At 47.5% G+C, this 23,739-nt stretch overlaps 2 protein-coding genes across 4 annotated transcripts in view; one reads left to right on the forward strand and one right to left on the reverse strand.

The window, feature by feature from the left end:
- Positions 1 to 3,454, reverse strand: part of scara5 (scavenger receptor class A, member 5 (putative)) — a 47,922-nt gene extending 44,468 nt beyond the window's left edge. Inside the window, exons 1-2 of one of the 2 annotated variants that reach the window (XM_084700052.1) lie at positions 3,165 to 3,454; positions 865 to 983 (exon numbers count right to left, since the gene is read on the reverse strand). In XM_084700052.1, the coding sequence (XP_084556178.1) occupies positions 865 to 976 (112 nt within the window). In that variant the 5' untranslated portion in view covers positions 977 to 983; positions 3,165 to 3,454. Of the gene's footprint in view, positions 1 to 864; positions 1,021 to 3,164 lie in introns of both variants that reach the window. The other variant, XM_084700051.1, reaches the window with a different exon arrangement.
- Positions 3,455 to 3,947: 493 nt separating this feature from the next.
- LOC146286662 (sterile alpha motif domain-containing protein 12-like) lies at positions 3,948 to 8,038 on the forward strand. 2 transcript variants are annotated; one of them, XM_084700534.1, is made up of 4 exons: positions 3,948 to 4,031; positions 5,924 to 6,073; positions 6,351 to 6,488; positions 7,421 to 8,038. In XM_084700534.1, exons 2-4 carry the CDS (start codon positions 5,953 to 5,955, stop codon positions 7,435 to 7,437), a joined length of 276 nt encoding a protein of 91 aa, XP_084556660.1. In that variant the 5' UTR covers positions 3,948 to 4,031; positions 5,924 to 5,952; the 3' UTR covers positions 7,438 to 8,038. The 2 variants fall into 2 exon arrangements, with proteins under 2 accessions (XP_084556660.1, XP_084556659.1); XM_084700533.1 differs by having other exon boundaries at positions 3,971 to 4,031; positions 5,863 to 6,073.
- The last annotated feature ends 15,701 nt before the right edge of the window (positions 8,039 to 23,739 follow it).

Consider the following 23,739-nt stretch of genomic DNA (forward strand, 5'->3'; position numbering starts at 1 on the left):
AAACTGAGCAGAACAGCTTCTACTTTCAAAAGATTCCACTCGTGAGACATCCGAGAGACCGTAATAGTGTGGGGAAAAAACACGAAAGACAAACTTCAGTCGTAAACATTAGCATTACGGTTCTGCTTGTTCAGTCCAACTGTTTTAATAGGGAGTGTGATGGCAACAAGATAGCGTTGTGTTGACAGTGTGTTTTTGGCAGCTACGGGGCGATTAGCAAAGTTGGAGAGACGGATGTTCTCTTGGTCTCCATAGTGTCTTTGGTAAGACTCGCTAAGCTGTTTCCCACCAAAGTTACATACCAGGAGGTCACAACTTGGGCTGTTATACAGTTCATTTGTTCAGCTGCACCTGTCCATGACACACACACACACACACACATACAGTAGATCATCCAAGTGACACTATCGGCAGTTGGTGCCACAAACAAAGTCTTCGTTTGTGTTCTCTGGGTGAGATACTTCTTAAAATCTCTTGAGATAAATGTGACTTTGTGTGTTTACACGCTTGTGTGTATATGTGGGTGTTGGGAAGGGGGGGGGGGGGGGGAAATAGGAGTCATGTTGCATGTATTTTTCTTCACAGTTGCATGCGTATCCCCTAGAAGGGCATGACTAAGTCAGGGCAGAGCACCGCACCATGCTGAAACATGAGTCATCACATATGGATCCCCTCTGCAGATCACTCAGGACTTACTAAAGAAATCCCTCAACTACCCTGATAGGTCGTGTGTGAGAAGAGAAGAGAGGAGGGGAAGAGAGGAGCGAAGAGGATGAAATCGCACAGAATAAGAGAGTCGAGTAAAATAGGAGAGAGTGGAGTGCAACAGGAGCGAAGGACGGCGGGCAAATTGAATTTGAATACCTTCATCACAGAGGTTGAGCTTGGAGAGGTTCCTCCCGTCGTAGTTCTCCTCGAACAAGGAGCCGTTCTCCCTCTCCTCGTATGTGCTCAGGTACATGGCCTTGTTCTCCATCCCCTCTCTGCAGCAGGGAAACCGTTGGAAACGTCTCTTCAGCTCTGTCTCACACATGGGACATGAGTACCACAGAACGCGTCATTTTTCGCGGATGTCACGGTCGATCGAACGAGACCACAGAGACCGCGGGCTAACCCTAACCTTGGACTGTACTCGGTCATATCCCCACTTCCGCCGTGTGGAAGACAATGCTGACGAAGACTAACACAAGGCCAAGAGCCTGGCTCTAAAATGCAATATTGCTGGTTTTGTATGGGTTGAATTATCATAGCAACCCATGAAAAGGGGGTGGGGGGGGGGGGGTGGAAAGGGAGTGTGTGTGTGCGTGTGTGTGTGTGTGGGGGGGGGGGGGGTTGGAGTGGATGAGGGGCAGAGGGACAACTTTACTGTTCCCTTAAGACTTGCACAGACTGGACAGGATGACTAGGATGTTCAGCTCCACAAAGCAACCCCCACCGTAAACAATACAAGTACGAAACTTGTAGCCCACAAAAAATGAAGCTTCAGGCCCACAAAAAAGGATGTGGCACTGTTGGTTGGACTGGCAGTGCTGCCCTCTTGTGTCCATATGGCCAGACGACGACTCAGAGAGAAGGGGGAGGCAAACATTTACTAGCAACCAGCTGTCAGAAAAATACATTCTGTATTTCCCATTTCACAGCCTTCTGTATCTCAACACACACACACACACACACACACACACACCAGTGGGGTGGAAGCCAACCACAGCCCCATAAAACGTCCGAAGAGCAAACCGCATTGAGAGAGATGTAAAAAGAGAGAAAAAAAATGATTTAACCGTAGGGATATTAGAATGGGATTTATTGAAAAACTACTCTATCCGTGTTTACCAAAGCCATTCAAAATCATTCAATCTGGACTTTCTCATTATCTTGGAGAGGGGGCTGTCAGGTTGACATTTTGAACAGCCATATCCCAGCAGTCCCGGCTGCTAGGAGACCTGTGTGCGCCCCCTCCGAGGAAGAAGAGAGGGAGGAGGAGCTCCCCCCCCCCCACACACACACACACACACACACACTGATCACTGTCACCCACGTCCTTCAGGACGCTGAGAAAGCAAAGAGATCTCCGCCTCTCCTGTCACCCCTGTCCCATCCTCTCCTCCTTCCATCCTCCCCTGTCTGAGTGGCCTCTGGGTGCTTTAGCCCGTGGGGGAGGGAGAAGCCAGCTACCCAGGAATGGATGTCCTCACCATGGATGAGATGGCCCAGCGGGGATGGTCTGTGGATAAGGAGCGGATGCCTCCACATACAGGGACCAAACACATGAGGTCATCATGAAAAAACAAACAAAAAGGACCTTGTACAGCAAAGAGAACGCCACCCCCATCCATCACTCTGACAAAGGGGGGGGGGGGGGGGGGAGGAGGAGGGGGGAGTGGAGGAAAAAGACAGTGATGTATACAGAGAATATTATATATCGTCGACACCATTGTAGAAGCAGTGCACTATATTGTATTGTACACTATGTAGAGAGAGCGAGAGAGAACGAAAGAGCGAGAACGAGGGAGGGAGAGGACAGCGGTGATTTGTAACTGTTGCCCTTCTAGTGTTTGCCCTCGCTCCGCTGTCTAAATAGTCTACCTCTGGGAATCCTCCAGCACTAAAAACACCAGTGATGGCAGAATCCAGATCTGGAGAAGGCCGTCAAGAGAAAAGACATACGATTAAAAAACCACCGCCCGACCGGCTAAGTTGAGCGACCTCCGCGAAGTGCAGTAGGTCAACAGAGCTCCCGGTGCGTGTGGTCTCCAGCCTTCACATCTCTCCGCGAGCGGAAGCTCTTCAATAGGGGAGACATCCCGTGCCCGGTCGCGCGTGAGGGATTAACCTATTTCTCAGTTAATTAAACGCTCAGACACTTTTCAGCCCATCCATGGATGCGTTAGCAAATGTTTTCCGCAGTGCATTTAACTTTGTTGTCAATGACCATGCACATAATTAAAAATGTTCCAGATTGTTTGTTTGCCCATAATACCAACAATACGCCAACTCAAAACAGGTGTCACAATCAACAGCCTTAAAAGATTAATATTCAACTGAAAAACTAATTAATTCTAATGTGTGTACTGACTTCATGATCTGAAAGGTTCAAAAATATAAAGCTCATAGATGCCAGCAAACAACATTGTGTAAATGTCACACATGTTTGTTAGGTTACTCACCACAGCTGTAAATGAGATGAATCACAGGTGCACGTTTCTCATCTCTAAACTTTGAGTGAGTTGGGAAGAAACTTTCCTATAAGATGCTCCCCTCCTAACATTCAGTTTTTCTGTCTAGACTTTCAGTGTAAGAAAGTTCTTCAAGACAGAGCGCAGAAATGAGATTCTTGTACCGGCACCTCCGAAGATGCCCCAGGGAAGTCCCACTGTGACACTTGAGCAGAAAGCATCTAGACCGGGTAGGGCTGCAACAAATCCTGCTTTGAACAGCTCTGAATGCCTGCCTTATTCGATAGTAGCCTATCTCCTTCCTCCATTTATGCGCCCGGGGCAGTGTCCAGTATAAATTATGAGTTGAATAGTAGAATAGAAACTTTTCTAAACTTTTCCCTGAGTACATCCGCCCTCTTCTGGAGATAGTAAGCTACTGCACAATTTCAGTGTAGCCAACCAGGATATGAATTAGTAATAGGCTATGGGATGTGAACAGGATATGGCCATAATCATTATTACGCACAATTTGAACAGCTAGAGTTAGGTTTGGGGGTTGCTATCAGACTAATGTCAATTTTTTCCACAAAAAAAATACAATATATTTTTTTTAAATCATTATTACTTGTTTACATTTACCATTCAGAATGTATAGCCTACTTTCAGATAGGCTACACTTTTTTGTGTAGTTCCATTGTTCAGTTTAGGGTTTCTACTAACTTCCTAAACATGATCCCATTGGATAGCTTACTTGAATTCACCAGTGAACAGGCAGCTGCCTGTCTCTCTCCAGGTGTTCATACCTTTATAGTAAACAGTGGCCTACGTGAGCGCGGAATTGGAATGGGAGCGCGCATCAACCGAAGGGCTTTGCAGGTAAAGACTGGTAGTTAACGACGTTTGGCTCCTTTTGATACAAACCAACTAACTTTTATTATTAAAAAACGGTAACGATTAACTATAAAGGATTTTGTTTACACTTGACGTTGGGTGCAAATTAATATTTACACTTAGCCTACATCTTGTTCAGTACAATCTATCCATGGCGTAGACTGAACATTATAGCATGCTGCCTGCGTCAAAGACGTGTCTGGTCAAGTTCGCAAACGCGATGTTGACAATGAGGAGTCATGAGATGTTGCCTTGCATACCGAGTTGTTCCAAAAAGTCGTCCTCTTATAGATTTTTATCATAAATAGTTTACGTGTAAGTACCAGGTAATTGCGTCTGCATCTTACACGAATTTGTTATTGTGTGTAGTAAAACCATCACAAGGATCGTCAAATAAACATAGCGCACGTGTAAATATGTAGGCCTACTTAAATCGAACGAATGTCGTCTGCATATCATTGAATGTTATTTTGATGTAGCCTACTGTAGCCTAGTAATTGTTTTTTTTAAGAAATGAGATGTCATGTTTCTGAAAAACACCACTAGATGTCGAACTTGTACCGATAGGTCTCCGGTAACCAATGTGTAGGCCTACTTAGCTCCCCCCCACCCTTCAGGCTTTGCTCTATGGCCCGTTTTCCCAGATTCGTTAAGAAACTCTTAACGCTAAGAGCTTTTTAAGAGCGTTCTAAGAGCGTTCTAAAGCGTTAATAGAACGCTTCTAAGAAGCTCTGAGCGTTAAGAGCTTCTTAACGAATTTGGGAAACCCGGCTAATATTTGTCCATGTCTGGGTCCTTCGTTTCAGACTGGCCACACACTGTCTGGGCTTAGAGTTTGTTGAAACAAGCAAAAAAGCTTAACCGCCAAGGGGGGAATTGAGCTTTCAATACAACTGTCTGGCTTCCATTATGTTTTAGCATCCGGAAATTGAGATTAGGCTTAGAGCAACACAACAGGATATTGTCTACATAATTTAGATATTATCTTATGCGTCATGCGATTAGTCTGGGCAGAAGCTAGCTCTTAGTGATGGCACACTCCCAGCCCTTTGGAAACCGATACACTGTCTCCATCTAACTCTACAAAACATTGAATTAAGAGATGAGATAGAGGACGTTAAATACCAAAGCCAGTCAGAATAACTTGACCTACAGAGACAGGCACTATGATGATCATGCCTAGTATCCGAGTCATGTAGTGGATAGCTTAGCTCTTTCCTGGAACATAGACATACTCACACATTGTCATGTGTCATGGTCACAGCCTAGCCTAGCCTGTACACCTGCAGTACAGTATACCTTTAAGTAAGTGGACTTAATCAACGGTAAGAGGTCATAGCTGTAGTAGTTTACCAACAAACCTGTGTTGCAGCAAGGTCAGATAGTTTAAATGTTTTTACCGACAGCCACTGAAGACAAGAGCCCACTGTTGGCTTCCAGCTAGGCCTGCAGGTCGATGTGAAGGACCTACTTGTGCTGTACGCATGACGCCTGTCTGACTGACATCTCAGTCTCTAATGAGGCCAGGGAATTACACATTTACAAGCAGAAGATATTAGCGCAGGGAAAGGTCACATCAACATTTAAGCGCTGTTAGGGCTGCAAAAGCTAACCAATTTAACCCTTAAAGGGAGGTTGAGTGGAGACATCATATGGAATAACATCATTTTAGACTGCCAGTCTCTTGTTTCCTTATTGTGTTATTTCTGTTTGAGATGTTCGTCCTCCCAAGAATTGAATAATGATAAATATACCCGCTCCCCCTTAATATGCAATAAACATATGCAATCTCATCCAATTATGTGCGTTATTGCAGGTCAGTAGATTCGGTCGTTCTCTGATTCTCGCTGTCGGCTCTTCACCTTTGACCTGCCCAGGCAGCCAATCCCAGGCCTTGGACTTGGCGATGGGTCGGTGTAAGAGAGTTTCCCTCTGGTCGGTGGATGATGTGAGTGTCTGGGCCCAGGAACGGTACCCTTCCCAGCTGAGCACCATAAGACCAGCCATCCTCAAACATGCCATATCAGGTAGCTAACACGCATACATACGCCTACACGCACACACACACACACCGCCCCTTCCCCCCACCTCCTCCTTCTCCCCTTCCTCCCCTCATCCATAACTATCAGCTGGTCAAATTGCACTCTTCGCCACGCGCACACTTCTTATGCTCATCAATATTTGTTTCATTGAGCTGCCGCATCCTCAGTTATATAAAACAAGGCTGTCCCACCCACATTTGAAAACAAGCCTAGAACCCCGAGACTTAGTGGAACGGTTGGCCTTTCCCTGCTCCTTGTGTAGGCCGTGCCCTGTTGAGGCTGAGGCAACATCACCTGGAGAAGCTGGGAGTGGACCCGGGAGAGCACCGCAGCGTCCTGGAAGACATCCTCCTGCTCAGGGTCCAGGAGGAACTGGAGAACCTCAACGACATCTACTCCGGTAAGGAAATGAAACCTTGCAAACATGGAGTAACAAACACAGACAAGCCCTGAGCCGGTTACAGGTAAGCTGCAAGTTAGCTGTGGGGGTTACCTCCAGGATAGAATACAGGTTTGACTTCTGAGGGACAGGCCAACCCAACTTCAGGCCATCAATGGGTTTGCTGCAGCTGTATTGGTCAGACTGTATACATTCAGGAGGCCCATGTGACACCCTAACTATGTCAGAGGTACATTATACCAACCTTTTCCAACCCGGTTCTCTTTGAATAAGCAAAGATGCAAGTACCCGCTAGGCAGGACCGCCACCTGAACCAGGGGTTCATTCTGTGTGAGTCTCATACACACACACACACACACAAGCACACACATTTAAACGTGTGGCTCCATTAGCCAGTCTGATTAGCAGACATGTCTCTGTCGCATATCGAGAGTGTTAGCCTCAGCCCCAGAATAGAACCTCTTTTTGACAGGACGTGTTCTCCGTCTCGAACCGTCTGACAGCGTCGTCGACCTGATGAACAGGAGCCGACTTAACCAAAAGGAGTCATAACAGAGGAAGATATTTTGATGTCCTTGAAGGATTCTCGAATGATTCGATTCGAATAATTCTGGCGGAACTATAACAAATGGTTCTTTGGGCATTTCATACATTCAGATTTGTTTGATTCCTTGGTTTTAGTTCAAGTGGTTTAGTTCAAAAACAGAAAAGGAAGAATAATATGGCTCTTGTTTATTTCAGTGTATACTGTAAATATAGCCTATGCATGATTTATGAAAGGAAGGATTTGTAACACACTGTGCTCTTGTGTGCTAGAGATGGATGCGGCGTGTCCAATCAGAGTTCACTCTCAGTCCGGTGGTTTGTGTGGTGAATGCCGAATCATATGACGTTTCAAACTAAATTGTTGTCTTTGCTCTCTTTTTTTCTAGAATGTTTTTCTTCCTAACAGAAGGAAAGGAGAAACCATGGATGTCTGTGGAGAGAGAGACCAACAGAGAGAGTGCATGTAGAAGGAGAGCGAGAAAGAGCGACGAGGGAAGAGAGGATAGAGAGATGTGAGGAAGAAAAATCATTTGCTCTCAGGATTCATTGACCTGAAGAGGAGAGGACCAGATTGGTTTTGTCACGCTGCAGTTTCCTCTGACATGGGTCTGAATCAAGACCTCTTTTCACTCCCCTCCCTGGACCCCGCCCTGCCCTCTTCTCCCCTTCTCCGCTCATTTTCACCTCTCCTTTCTCCCCTGCCCCTGCCTCTATTCCTTTTCCTGTCTCCTTTCCTTCCTTTTCTCCACCCTACCCAGACTCAATACTCTGTGGCATCTGAAACTGTAAGAAAAACACATTTTCCAAGACAGCAGTAGCCTGAACGCATTCTCATACAGACTTGCAGTTTACTGGTTAAAATCCTAGATTAAAACTTGGGACAGCTGGGTCAGTGAGTTTAATACACAAACAAAGTAGTCGTTTAGCTGACATTTGATTGGTTGGTCTTGATTGGTTGGACTATAACAGAATGCTACAATAAATATAATCTTTGTATCAGAAAATCAGTTCATTTAAACAAACTCATTTAGCATATTCAGACCATCTCTCCAAGTCTCTTTACAGTAGTTTGGAGATCACTGGGCTCGATACTAAGTTTTAGACAGCTATCTTCCTGTAAAACACACTCCTGAGGTCTTCTCACTGACAGAAAATTCCGGAGACTGTATGTTGAAAAAAAAGCCACATTTTTGGCTGAAGTACCTGTCCATATTAGACTAAGACTAGGAGTTCTGGCCCGGCCTTTAAATAACTGTGAGAGATATTTTACCAAATAGTTACCGACTAGTTGCCTGAACTATCACAAAGTTATCCTCTCCATTGAACCAAATGAACGTGACGCTCCACGGCTAAATTTATCGGCTCAGCAACCGGTACACACCGGATCTAATCCCGCTGGTAACAACGAAGCAAATGTCATTAGGGATGAGGTTGTGTCCTCACAAGGCTCTAGGTCCTCAGACAGGCTGTATCCATCTCTATTACACGGCTCATTAGAATAGTTCCAGAAGCTTCCTTCGGAGAATGTCTCACTCAGGAGGGCACCAGGGGCCACAGAGGAGAAGTAAGGAGGAACATGCTGAGAGACACTTTGTCAGTCCGAGTGTGTGTGTCAATGTATGACTACATTTGTGTGTGTGTGTGTCCATGCATGCTTATATTCATTGTGTGTGTGTGTGTGTGTTTGTTGGGACTGAACGTGGCTTTCTGAGAGCCCAAGACCCCTCCTCCCTGACTCTGAGCAGGCATTCTCAATTTGAAAGTCTAAACAGTGAACATGTTTGTCCACTGGCATTTGAGGGGTTTTGTATCCATCCCCGTGTGAGTGTGTGTTTGTTTGTGTGCACAGCACACCAGCCTCAATCTCGACTTGCGGCCCCTGAGTCACAGGCCCAAGTGCAGATTGTTTACACTTCCTGCCCTCCCGTGGACACAAGGAAGTGCTGAGCGCGCGTCTAGGGGGGAGGGAAGGTGGGAGGGAGGGAGCGGGCGGGGGGAGGGAGAGAGCGGGCGGGGGGAGGGAAGGTGCAGACCAAACCTGACCTCATGATTAATGTCCCAGAGTGGCGCGTGGCGTCTGATTTCCCCCTGCTCCGAGGCGGCCGGGCGGGTCTGCACGGCGAGGTGTGTGCTGCTGACTCAGGCTGGAGCGTAAACTCACCCCGAGGCGGGTGGAGAAGGAGGGCGGCGGGGAGGGCAGCTCCACACCTCCGACAGGGGAGGGCTACCTAAAAAAACACCACAGATTTGCAAAACCGCCACCCCGCCAATCTCCGGGAAGGCACCCGGGAGACAGAAAGAAAAATGGCAACTGGGCGGCTGTGGATGTCGTTGTCATCGTTGTTGTTTCGGTAAGCAAGAAATAACTGCGAGCTGAGAGAGACGCCATCTGTCACGCCATGTACGGAACGGACTGGCATCGTGACTCATTCCAGCTCCAGAGAGAAAGGCACTGCAGAGTCACCTGTCGTGAAGGCTGAGCGACAAACATCACAAGGTCGCCTAAAACGCTGCATGCTGCTAGCTAGCAAATACAGTAGCACTGGAAAATATTTAGCAAACTAGCAGACAAATGTGGGTTTTCATACTGGCCAAACAACCAAAACCAAGCCCCTTCGTCTAATGGAAGGGGGGGGGAGGGGGGGGGGGTAATACATGTGAAACTAGGGAAGGTGCAGTATATTCGTTATTTTTTAATTTGTTATTATTACAATTGCTGGCATACCATTTTTGACATGCGCCTTAAATGTTGGCCTGGACAGTAATGATATTATAATGGCTGCTCTAGTTGATTTTGAGGTTACTGTTTTGTTGTGTTGCTGTTGTTTTGTTACTCTGATGTGCTTTTAACGTGTTCTGTGCTATACAACAAATTGCCTTTTAGAGGACAGTTTCTAAGTCTACTAGAGAAAAGGGAAGGACAAACAGGAAGTAGAAGATGAAGAAGCTGGGAGAAGGAAATACATGAGAACACCCGCCCACGTTTCCTTTGACCCCCAACCACCATCTATAACAATCAGACCACAGCTGGACCCTTCCTCTTTAACGGGACTACCAATGCAAACATGAAGTCACACAACGAGATGTGAGAAACATCAAGCAACTTGAGTCTTTAACATAAGAGGCGTGGGCAGGGAGTCTCGCAGCCTCCTCATAAGTATACAAATGAGTCATCAACTAAACCTGTCTCTGTCAGAATTGGCACCTTAATATAGTATTTCCAACTGAAAATGGTTCCAATAGCATTCTGTACATTTGTAACCCTTTGGTTCCAATTTGAATTGTTACAATTATTTAAGTGAACATTTATTTGGAATTGAATTTGTTCACGTATTTTTTTGTGAGTGGTGGTGTTGCCACCATGCAGCTATAGACCAGCTTTGTGTGCCAGGAAGTCATGTAGTCAACTAATAGCATAAGTTCTTGTTCTTGTTGATGTGGCAATCATAGGCTTTCCCCTATGTATCAGGGTCATCCAATCACAGGAGCTATGAGGACGAGGAAGACTTAAGGACCATGGCTATCCATGGCAATCATGACTTCATTAGTAAGTGTCTCCCTATCATCGCATGCACACACACTCCCAGACACACACACACGCTCCGAGACACACACACACTCCCAGACACACACACACACTCCCAGACACACACCAGAGTGATGTCTTTCTAATGGGTTACCTGGGGAGGTGGAGCTGAGAGGGGTCTTAAATTCTGCTGTCCGACAGCCATTACTCCTTCTCTGATCACCTTCCCGATCTGTCCATCCTTCAGGCTGGCCACCGGGGAGGAGGGGGGAGTGGCTCCCAGTTCAAACTAACGAACCAATTAGTCCCCTTGTCTCTGAACTGTGGGAGAGGGAGAGAAGTGGCCGGGGTCGGAGAGGGAGAAAGACGGATGAAGCCGACGACACGGAGAGAGAGAAGAAGAGAGGACAAAAATAGTTTGCTCGTGTTCATGTACAAAAACGGCACACTTTGGTTGCACAAACATTTCTTAAGCCGGAAAAGCTGACCTCAAACTGGCCCAAAACAAGACCCCATCCTAGTCCAGTATAGTCTATCCCCAGCCCCAACCCCAAACCAGCTTAGTCCAGTCCCATCATAGGCCAGCCTGGCCCCGGGCCTGTCTATCAGTGCATCCAGCCAAAGCAACTGCATACTGTTTGTCACTGTCGCGTAATGTATTCATAGCTGCAACTGCATGAGAAAGATCAATACAAGCTGACAGAGAAATGAGTTAGTGTCACGGCATGAGATACATTCATCTCTGGAGGAGAGCAGAGCAGAGGAGAAGAGAGGAGTGGAGAAGAGTGGAGAAGAGAGCAGAGGACAGGAGAGAAAAGTAGAGGAGAGAAGAGGAGAAGGATGAGTTAGTGTCACAGCGTGAGACACATTCATCTCTGGAAGGATGAGGCAACTTTGGACATTCCGTGCTCTTTATTGAGACACCCTCCCATTTCAAAACAACACAAGTGTTTTCTTAAGCATCCGTTATGACTCTCTCCCCAAACACCTTTTGTGCTACATCCTTCACCCTTGTGTGGTTTATATATGCGTCACATAACCACTGTTCTTGGGTCTGTTGGGCCCTCAACATGACTGGGGGTTTAAAAAATTCATACAGCCATAACCATTTCTGTCGACTAAACCCCAATTTGCGCCTGCCTCGGAGTAGAGAGGGGTAAAATGCCAGTCGTTTGGTAGTTTCCCGCGCTGCTGAGGGTAAAGAGTGAGACAGAAGCAGGAGACTCTCAGTCAGGAGGACAGACAGGCTTGGACGAGGAAGATAAGTACACGCCTCTTTGTTTCGTTTTTTCCTTCCCGCCACACGCACATTTATCCATCACCCTCCAGGCGATGGGCCGAGTAGATCCGAAACACCACATATGAATGTGTGGGCGTGGTGGACAGTGTGCGCTCAATGAAAATGTGTTGTTGTCCATAAAGAATGAGCCGGGGTCGATCGCAGTGCGATTTTCTTTTGGTAAACATATATTCAAGAGACCTGCCACTTCAACCGTGGAGAGAGCACCACCCAGACACCGTACCCTTCAAATACATCAACGAGCAACAAAAATGTACATATTCTACTTGGAGACCATACCTTCTATATTCTATCCAGAGACTACCTGCTCACTCCCCCACCCCTGGCTCCTGCATTCTAGACAAATAGCCCGTAGCTGAGGAAGTTCAGGATTGCACATTTTTTTCTTCAATTTTCTTCGGCATTTTTCCCATCCTGTTGTCCTTTCTCCAAGGGCAGTGATCCAATCAACTGCATCAAGGCGCCCAGGGGCCAAGTCCTACTCACCTCATGTCTGGCCGGGGACATGGGCTGGAGAGCAATCTGTTCTGACTGACAGCATGTTACGGGGGGGCTTCATTGCGACCCCCCCCCCCCTGCCGCCCCTTGGGAGCGCATGCAAGCTTCACACCGAAAATCCCGCGATTACCCAACTGAGCACAGAACAGTGGCCTCAATCGGGAATTGAACCCGTGACCTTCGTGCGGTGAGGCAACTGTGCACTGCTCCACCGTGCCAACATCCTTATGTCTGTAAATGTGTTTGGGACTCAGTGGCGGCGGCGGCAGAGTTTTCTTTTTGGGGGGGGGGCGCAACACTGCGCTGGGGCTAATCCATACAGTGGTGGGGCTCAAATCAATGTCAGTCTGGAGAGCGTCATGTCTCAAAGGGATAAATGAAAGTGGAACAGGTTGGCTTCTTCGGCTCTGTGATTGTCTTGGTCGTTCCGTGGTGGGCCTCATACAATTCTTGGTGTGGCTGTAGCCCGACCGAGCCATAGCCTGCCTCCTCCCATGTTGAGACTCATCCTCACCTACATTAGCATTCAACATGCCTCATCGATTTCACTGTGTTCCTTGAGAAAGAACGAGAAAAGGGGTGTGATACGAGAAAGCTAGGGGGGCGGGGGGGAGAGAGTGAGAGGGAGACAGAGAGGGAAGAGGGAGACAGACTGAGGGGGAGATAGAGAGGAAAAAGGGAGACAGTGAGAGAAGGAGACCGAGAGAGGGAAAGAGGGAGACAAAGTGAGAGGTAGAGAGAGAGAGGGGGAATAAGGAGACAGAGAGAGAGAGAGTTTAGGAGGGAGAGAAAGGAAAGAGGGAGACAGAGTGAGAGGGAGGGGGAAGAGGGAGAAAGAGTGAGAGAGAGAGGGGGAATAGGGAGACATAGTGAGGGAGACAGAGAGAGAGAGGGAAGAGGGAAACGGAGAGAGAGGGAAGAGGGAGAGGTTTAGAGGCATTAGAACAGAGTCGGGCACCATAACCCGTTTCACTGCAGTCATACTGCCATCGCAGAGTAGCAAGGCAGCACATCATATTTATTACATCTTCTCCGAACGCACCTGCTCATGAAGCCAGGGACCCACACCGCCAAAACCCAGAGGCGCCAAAGCGGAGAATTAGATTGAAAATTAATTTAATTGTGAAAAGTAACAAATATCCGTCTCATACATAGGGGAATCGGCTAGCTCCTTTTCATTAGCTGTCTCTTATGACCTATGGGGGTTGCATAAGGAGGCCTGGATGAATGCTGTGGTGCTTCATGCTCTGTACAGCAAACTCACCAACACCTCTGGGGAGACATAGACTCCAGCGGCAAACGGAAGTATTCATGTACCTAAACTGGGGCGCTGGGATCACGGAGGGGGGAGGGGGGGGGGGAGCAGGGGAGGGTGTATGGGAAATGTTTCTTCTCTGGAATGATTTCATGAGGAGGCACTGATTGAATCTAGGCACAGACCTCATCCGTTTAGCTCCACCTGGGAGGATGAGAGCGGAGGAGAGGACTGGAGGCAGCCGTGTGATCCACGTCCGTGCCTGTACACAGGGACGGACTGGGGGGGGAAAAGTGGCCCGGGAGTTATACTGTCAGACCGGCCCACTCAGTAAACGGCGCGCGGCCCACTCAATGCATCGGACGTATCGACCAGTCATTGGCCTACTCGGAAAAATACCCTACACTTAGCATTATTTTGGATGATTGCGAAGAAATGACATCATATATGTTTCATTTCTTAGGTCAAACTTCCGCAGTCCGTAAGAACACATTTCAGAAGACGCGTCAGAACATGTTCGTAAAATTAGCACCATGAGTGTGAATACAGATGGCGAGGAGCAGCATAAAGCTCAGTCAGTGATTCTGGACTAAAAGGTCTTAGAGCAATTTATACGTATTCAAACTGTGACATGTGAAATAATATGAGATGCTGGCGATGTCAGAGGGCCGCTTGGTAATGGAAGTGGGCCGGTATTTTGGACCATTCCAACCCCGTCGGCCCACCGGGGATTCTCCCGGTATCCCCGATGGCCAGTCCGCCCCCGCCTTTACGCCTTCATACTGGAGAACCACCTTGATCTCTCACTTGATCTTACTCATGTACATGATGGCCCTTAACACCTTCAGCTGTTCAAGCTGTAGGATAATCTGTTTCCATCATGCACTGGAGAGCAAAAAGACAGTGATTATCAGGAGCACCTGTGTGTGTGTGTGTGTGAGAGAGGGAGAGGGAGAGAGGGAGAGGGAGAGAGAGATAGAGAGAGAGAGAGAGAGAGAGAGAAGGAGTGTGTTAAAACTCCTCCTACTTGACCCCTACTGTGTGCAATGACTGGTATTATATCACAGCGGGGAGAAAATTAAGTTACTTTTGGAGGCATTCAGAAACCCCACACCCCACTACACCTCCACAGTGACACACAGTCACACACACACACACACACACACACACACACACACACACACACACACACACACACACACCTACACACTCAGAGACTTGGAACCCCTGGGCTCCTAGCGCTGTTGCTCTCTGATTAATGTGATGTAAATGGCAAGCTATCCATAAGTTCAGTCAAACCTTCACTCCAGGTGAAAAGGAAAAAAGAGATGGAGAGCTGGTCGAGGGTGTGTGTGTGTGTGTGTGTGTGTGTGTGGGGTGGGGGTGGGGGGAGGCGAAAGACCCCAAATATATAACGGAGAGAGAGGGAGAGAAAAAGCACAAGAAGAAGAAAGGAACTGATGATGGGGGGGAGGAGGAAGCAATCACGCCACTGTGCCTTCCATTAGCATGGAGAGCAGTCGAGGCCTGGCGGGTGTGTCGCTGCAGGTTAAAGAGCCGGCTCTCTTAGTGAACACATCCATCAGTCAGGACAAATGAGGTGGCCAGGCGGCCAGCCTGACAGCCTGCTCCCAGCCAGGCCAAAACCACCGTGTACTTTATTACCTCAGCAAGGAAAATTAGTTTTCTCTGAAAACGCAGGCAAGGCCAATCTATTCTCCCCACATCAATGGACTTCTGGCAGCTGATTTATCTCCACCGTGTTGGAACAGATTGGGTGAGAGCATCCGGTGGTTGCCGCAGGGGTTTTTGGGTAAAAAAAAAAGAAAAGGATAAAAGAAAGGTGGTTCCGGTGTTGGTTGGGAAGGGGGGGGGGGGTTATTGAGGTATTTGGGTCCCGGTTTGCTTTGAGGTAGATGATGGTGCAATGTTTCTACGCATGCGTAGGGGTAGCAGAGGTGGTGTAGAGCCGGGCTGTGTTTTTGGTCGCCCAGTTTGAGACCTGTGTGTGAACACAGAGGGCCGGTCTCCTGAGGTGAGAGGCACACGCACCCAAACTCTGAGCCCCAAGGTTCCAAACAACAAGTCTGACGAGGTGGAACCTCTGTGGAATGATTGCATTTCCATTGGTGCCCTGATACTTCCTGGTTGGTCAATATCGTATGAACCTTCAAGATGCGAGGGACCAGCTGTCGCCGTCGACGTCATACTTTCTCCGACTGCGGCCTCTGTTACTGACGCCTTGAATCGAGCTTGTTTCGTGTGAGAATTGAGTGTGAGATTTCGCCATTGCTACAACGCTGTGTTACAGTTCTAGGGGGAACGCCCAGCCGAGCATGGCCCCAGCATGGCCCCAGCTAAAAAATGTGTGGCAGGTTGAGAAGAAGGGCAGATGGGGAGGTGGTGGGGGCCACTTGACGTGGAGAACGTCAAAGGTAATTGGAGCACTGATGCTTCAAGATGGCCGCTCGGGTGCTTTAATAACATGGCGGTTAGTATTGCCTGAGCCATCGACAACGCAAGCGTTGATAGGGACGCCCGAGAACCTCTGGCCCTCGGCTCGTTATAGAGTAGAAAAGTGCTAGGCTCATATTATATAGAAAACACAACCGTTTTTTGGTTTCACCTCAAAAAACGGATGTGATTTTAAATCGACAATGCAATCTGTGAACTGCTTTTAACTTGACATTCACAGTTTTCCATTAGGGTGTTGCTTTTGTTCTGTGTTGTTGTGAATTGTCCTGTTCTGGAGATTTTCAATTTAATCTGCGTGGTATGTTTGTGACAGCTCCGGTATGATCCTGTCACAGCCCTGACGGGTACGGCACTCCAGACTCTTGTTACCTGAGATTAAACTTTGCATCCGTCTCCCCCGGGTCAGGATGGTACTGCCAGCCTGGTGCATTGTGGGAAATCAAACAGCTGGACCTGCCATTGCCGGGATGGAACAGTCAATGTCAATGTCAGCCTGGCTGGTTGCAGAGGATGGTGGAGCTTAACACAAGCTGAGCTGTCCGTGTGGAGATTAATATTCACAACTGGTGAAGAGGGAGATAGAAGGGAGGATACGGAGGCCAAGAGGGGTGAGGGAGAGAGAGAGAGGGAGTTAGTGAGAGAGGTGGCGGCAGACAGATGGAGAGGAGGGCAAGAATGTGGGAGAGAAAGGGAGAGAAAGCAAAATGGAGAGAAATTCTTGGTTGAACACATGCGGGGGATTTGATTCGCATGGTTGTGTCACCCCAGTGAACAAAGAGTAATGATACAAGTGTAATCCCATCTATCTGGGACAAGACTAGGGCTCAGTTTCTGCTGAAGACTACAACTCCCATCCGGCTGGAGATTTCAGGTCCCATTGTGTTTTGCATTAAAACTCCCATCCTGCTGAACACTAGAGCTCCCAACTGATCCTATCCTAGAGGATCTAGAGGAGAGATATATCAGATCACACATTCCAGACTGTTCCATTTATAAACGTCAACCCTGCAGGGATGGGGTTTGGGATGGAATGGAATTAGCAGATTATCAGATTACCAGAAGACGCAGTCCTCTGTTCTGTGTCATCAGTCCCGAAGATTGACTTGGAACGTGGAACATGAGGTTCTCCAGTCTCGGTCCTTGTGTCCATCTTGCAAGGAAACTTCTGGATGATTCTGGGTGTATCAGGCCATGTCAGGGACAACATGTACATGCTCAGCAACAGCATGACTCAAGACCACCCCAGAACTGATGAATCCATAAAATTACTCTGAAGCAATTTTGTCACCATTAAAACACCATACGCCATGCTAATTCAGGCTGTACTTTATTCCAGGTGGTCACAAACATTAGCGACAACACAGCTCCTATCAGTTCTGTTCACTATGCCCAGCGTAGGAGGGTGAGACTGCAGCTAGACACCCTCCATCTGGTTCCTCTACTGAATCCTCCAGTGGGCCCCTCTATCTCTTGCCCAGAGCAGGAGCACTGCCCTTGGCCTGGAAAACCAGCGAAGCCCCTGGTCCCTGGACCGTCACCATCTTTGGTAAATTACATTTATTTTCATGTTTTTTCCCTGGTCTTTTCTTCCATCACAAGTCACAAGAGTACTTCTTCCACCTATCAGAACACATTTCCAGCTTTGGCCTCAGCTATACACTACAAAAACCAAAAGGGCATACACAACAATTTGTGACAAAAGAACAATTCTCAATGGATAGAAGTTATATTAAAAAAATAACGTCAGGTTGTAAAGTTCCAAACGGTACCTTATGGAGCTGAGAAAGGTTTTTGTCTGGAACCTTGAGGTTCTATACAAACCACTTCTACGACAAACGTTGGCTATAGCTTTTGTTTTTAGATTGTGTGCCTTGTATTAGCAGGCAGGAGAGCTAGCCTGTGAGACCTCAATGAAACATCATCATCTGAAGACAGTTTGCAGGAGGATGAATGTGTATTTCACTCAACTGACGAGATCGAGTGAAATTCTGTGTGCAGATTAGGTAGAGTCAGAATACTTTCAAGAGGGTCATAGTCATTGCAATCAGGTGCTGCCGAAAGTTTGAAAAAGTTGATATCATGCATATATTAAACTGAGTCCTGGAGCTCCATTTCAGAGACAGCCAGAGAGCATGTCTCATAGAACTGTCCTCACAGATGCAAAAATATATTTCTCCAGTTCCGCTCAAAATGACTACTGTTGTCTGCCAAACAACAGCTCTGGTCAAATTGGCGCGCAATGAGTCCCAGACAGAAGAGGAGTCTCGCTTGAATACCTGCAAGTCATATATTTTTATCGGCAGCGTACAGGCCAAAGACATAAACAAGCCAACACTTAGAGGCCTCTCAGACAGTGTTCCGGCACAGACGCTTCCTCATGTTGACACTTGGCGTGTCTGTGCAATGATGAACTCATTGGCACCAGCACACACTAACTCTGACTAATTCTGTCAGTCTCCTTGTTTCATCCAGAGAATCAGCTCGGTTGCCGTCTCAGAAACACAGCCGTTGGATATAAATACATCTGTTTTCGAATTGTTAAGCGTTCTCGTTGCTTGGGTCTTCGACTTCAGGTGATTAGGTCCAAATCCAAGCTTTATGACTGAGAAATCCATTTGGTCGTATATTCCTGTGTGCATAATTTAAACTGTCTCTGTCCATTACTAACTTGGGAAAAACGCAAGTGGAGTGAAGCAATCATGAAACTATACCATTGCATCTGTGCGTGTTTTTAATGCTTTTAATAATGTATTAGGCCTGCCTATCTGAACGTCTTCAAGTAACACTTTGCTTAAGGTTGCCTAAGCATTGTAAAGTGCATTTGTCCAGGCCTAACTGGAAGGAGAAGAGGTTGCAGCAACCTTGGTTTTCTGGGTGTCGTGGTGGAGTCAGAAATACGAAGATATGCTGTGGAACTATCATATCAAACACACGCACACACACACACACACACACACACACACACACACTTAGTCATTTAGCAGACGCTCTTATCCAGAGCGACTTACAGTAAGTACTGGGACATTCTCCCTGAGGCAAGTAGGGTGAAGTGCCTTGCCCAAGGACACAACGTCATTTTTGGCACGGCCGGGAATCGAACCAGCAACCTTCCGATTAATAGCCCGACTCCCTAACTGCTCAGCCATCTTCCCCCCCCTCCCCCCCATAGGTCAGACCACTCAACTCTCATCTGGACCTATCAGCAAGGTTCACAACTGATACACCCTGTCTGTATTCACTACCATGATTTCTCCTCTGCCCTGTGCTCTCTCCTTTCCTCCACTTGACTTATCTCTTAACCTTCCCCTCCTCTCTTCTCCTCACTCTTTGTCTCCTTTCCTCCTCCCTCTCCTCCCCTCTTCTCTGCTCTCCTCACATCTCCTCTCCCTTTCCTGTTCCTTTCTTGTCTTCTGGTGTTATTGGGAGTGGCAGTTGGCTATACCACTGACACCAGGCTGGCAGTAGCTAGCTTAATGTCTATTAGAGACTCGTAGACACCTAATCTCTATATCTTTCCAACAAGAGGAGATAAAGACTGAAATTAAAGGACATCTCCTACTGTTATCAACCACTCAGAGCAGTCTTTATGGCCTCTATTGACTGAAGTGAGGCTTTTTCTGGCCTTGAAGAGCGAATCGCACGAAGCAAGTGTGTCAGTTCTACGGTCTTAGCAGCTCACTAGGAAAGGGATATGTCCTCAGTCAGGGTGACAGAGGAGGCCTGCCTGTGAGTTCATGTGTAAATACGTTTGCGCGTGTGCGGTGAGAAAGACGTGCCGCTAACGTGTTAGCGCTGTGCACTGGAGGATGAGCGGCATCATTACAGGTAACAGGTGTTCGGGTTCATCCGCCGTTCCACCCACTGCACTGTTGGGTTCATGTGAGTCATCCAACACAGATCCAGTGTATTTGCTTGACCCGCTGTTTGATTGCGTCTCCATAGCAACCAGCTGGATTTCTATGAGGTGAGGGATAGCTATGGAGGCATGCAGGCATGCAGTGCTAGACAGACAGACGCACGCATACATACACACACTTTGTGCTCTGACATTTCCCTGAGAGTAAAGGACACCACTCTGGGGAGGCATGGTCCACCCCTCTCCTCTCTTCTCTTCCACCCCTCCCCCTCTCCTCTCTTCTCTTCCACCCCTCTCTTCTCTTCCACCCCTCCTCCTCTTCTCTTCACCCCTCCTCTCCTCCTCTCCCTACCACACCTCTCCTCTCTGTATTGATTGACCCAGATGCGTCGTACCTTCCTTGACATGGTGCCCCTTCCCTCCCTGATGACAGCCGCCGTGGTAACACAAGGAATCAATTAACACTGCTTCGAGCACCAGGGCGCAGGCCCTGAAAGATCTGAACCCATAACCTCACCGATGCAGCCTCTCACAGCACAGCCCGGACCCAAAGACAAGAGAGATCTGAACCCATAACCTCACCGATGCAGCCTCTCACGGCACAGCCCGGACCCAAAGATAAGAGAGATCTGAACCCATAACCTCACCGATGCAGCCTCTCACGGCATAGCCCGGACCCAAAGATAAGAGAGATCTGAACCCATAACCTCACCGATGCAGACTCTCACGGCATAGCCCGGACCCAAAGATAAGAGAGATCTGAACCCATAACCTCACCGATGCAGCCTCTCACGGCACAGCCCGGACCCAAAGATAAGAGAGATCTGAACCCATAACCTCACCGATGCAGCCTCTCACGGCACAGCCCGGACCCAAAGACAAGAGAGACAACAGACGGCTCTCAGAGAAGGAGAGTTCTTCTTTTCGTTTGATCTCTCTTTGAATGAGAGAGGTGTTGCCAGCGGAGGAATAGAATCGTGGTCACTCTCCTGCCAAACTATCAGACTGAGAGGAATGTGTTTGAGTCTGTGGGTGACAAATACAGCCAGGGTAACTTAGTTCCACACCACCGCTACTACAGTTCAGCAGTCTGTCTTTCTGCTTGTTGTTTGCTTCTGCAAAGTCATTCCTTCCAGGGAAATCGAGTCGTTTAATTGTCAAGGTGCTCTTGACTTGCACCATTCTGCATTATGGATATTTGGTGGAGAATCAACACATGCCGGGCTGTCATTGTCATTCATTTTTATGTTAGAGCTCTATAAATTTAAGTATATCAATTTTTTTTCCTTTTTTGCTTAGCCTGGAATATCCTGCAGAGGGAAAACATCAGACAAGACCATGATTGCGTAATGCATTATATCCAGGTTGAGGTGAGGGATGTAGGATTTTTGCCATTTGGGTGAATTATACTTTTTTTCTCCAGGCTCTTCAGAAATGCTAGGTGCTGCTGTGAGTTGAGACTGGAGTGTAGTTATATGACGCTGAGAAGCTGTTTTCCAAGTGTTAGATGGGCTGACGTCTACTGTAATGCAGACCAGTTGGGGAGACAGGCTTGAAGGTCAATTATACCAACAAGAATGTGCGTGTGTGTTGCCGTGTTTGTGTGTGTATCGTCTCTGTGTGTGTGTGACATGAAATGTATCTAGCCATGCCTGATCGAGCACTGTTCATGTACTGGGTAAATGTAAACGGGAGGGGGGGGTGGGGAGTGAAGGCAGTACTCGTTTCAGTTTGTTCCTTTATAAGGAGTCTTGAATGCGAAGCATCTGCACTGTAGATGGCCTGTGTATATTCCTGTCTGCATGTGTGCCTTTGTTTGCCTGATGCGGTACTATACAGCGTTGTGCAGCTGGGGGATTCAATGAGGCAGAATACACTATGGGTTAAATTCATCCCAGTTCTCACCCATGGACCAGTAGATATGTCCTTGGTCTGTCGTTATACCCAATAGGCTGGAGAAACCCTGACCATGTCCAGATCAGAACATTGGAATCCCTGGGGAGATAGCAGGTTCCTGGGGAGAAGGCAAATGTGTTTAATTTCAAAATACCAGGACCTGAACATAAGACTTACCTTAGAAATGACCTCAGGGATATAGTGGGTTCCTGAATGGAAAAAATAAAAAAAGATTAACGTCAAATTACCTGAAACACATACAGAACATTACACTTTCCTGAATACTTACCATATACCCCCACAACCCTTCCTCTTTTATTACTTTTTTCTCTCTTCTGGGGTGTATCAACAAATTTGACCTGATCCAGTGCGTTTAACAAGACAGTGCATTGAGAAGTCCCCTAACCCAACCCTGGCCCCTTCAGATACCCTGGTTGTGTCTGGATGAAGTGTCTCCCGCTTGTTAGCTTGTCTATTAGGATGCTAACGCATACCTGAAGGACTCTTGAGTCCTCCTCAACACTTAATACACGTTTATACAGCAGGTGGCTGAAGGTGAGAGAACAGCCCTCTGCCAGTCTGCCTGTTGTCTTGCCTTCCCAAGCAGACAGACAGACAGACAGACAGACAGACAGACAGACAGACAGACAGACAGACAGACAGACAGACAGACAGACATACAGACAGACAGATGGACAGACAGGCTCCTAGACCCAGCTGGCTTTGGAACTTTTTCCTGAGTCTGTCTCCAGCATTAGATGAGACAAATAAACAACTAAGGTGCCAGCAGAGAAATATTGATTTTCTGCTTATGATTCCACAGGTAGGAGTGAGTCTGGGACAAAATCAAAGGTGGTGTGCTCCCCGAGAAGGATTTGATTCAGTCAACATCGTTTGCATTTAGACAAGTATCCCGTGTGGAATCCAAACCGAGAGATTTTGATTCTGAATCAAATTGTTATCTCCCAGTGGAATGTGATCATGGTTTGGACAATTGATTTATTTAGATTATTAGAACTTTGCCTATCTTTGCGCATCAAAAGTCAGCCCATCTTTATACTTCTAATACCGCATGATTGGGAGAGAAACTGAGGACTAAAAGCTGTTCAATGATCCTGGCAGCCTTGAAATCCCTGGCAGCCTTGAAGTCCCTGGTTTGAATCCCACTGAACATTCAAGAATTGTAAGTAACAAAGAAAATGCCCTGTTTCTGACCCTTCAGGGTAGAATATTCAGTTTCCCAACACACAGTCTGAATAGCAGGGATGACAGCCTGTTCAGCCCCCATGTGAAAGATGAGGAAGAAATGGAAGGTTCTGGGCTCCAGACCCGACGTTCACCAATCAGAGAGCCCAATCGCGCCGGTGTCATGAACTCATCATGGCTAGTCCCGTCTAATTTCCTAACAACAGCAGCCGCCCCATTGCTTGACCAGCCTCCTCCTGCCGGGCCAGAATTCGATCAAACACCCCCGGAGAAAAACGTACACCTCCTCTCTCTGTCTACCTCCTCCTATCTTCCTCTCTTTCAAGCCCGTTCTTGCCCTTACTCCTCCATCTCCACCCATCCATAACCTTGATACGTAGGTCTCACTCTCACGTAGGCCTCACTCGGGCCTGTGAAAATGAACCACTCTCATAACTTGTGTGTTTCAGGAATTCTTCACGCGGCTTATGGGCGAGGAGAAGGGAAGGAGGAGAGGAGGAGGGGATGGCAGAGGGAGTCGATATTTCAGGAGGGATATTAATGTGTTGGAGTGGTGGCCAGACATAGAGGAACCATGCTGCTACTTAGTTTTTAATAATCTGTTCACCCAGGAGACAGCCACTGGACGACACAGCTGCATTGATACAGGGGAAGCGGATCCATATGTAATTCGGTTGAAACACAGAGACACTC

The sequence above is a fragment of the Hypomesus nipponensis genome, chromosome 6 (assembly GCF_054491055.1).
Source record: "Hypomesus nipponensis isolate SF chromosome 6, ASM5449105v1, whole genome shotgun sequence".
NCBI classification, from domain to species: domain Eukaryota; kingdom Metazoa; phylum Chordata; class Actinopteri; order Osmeriformes; family Osmeridae; genus Hypomesus; species Hypomesus nipponensis.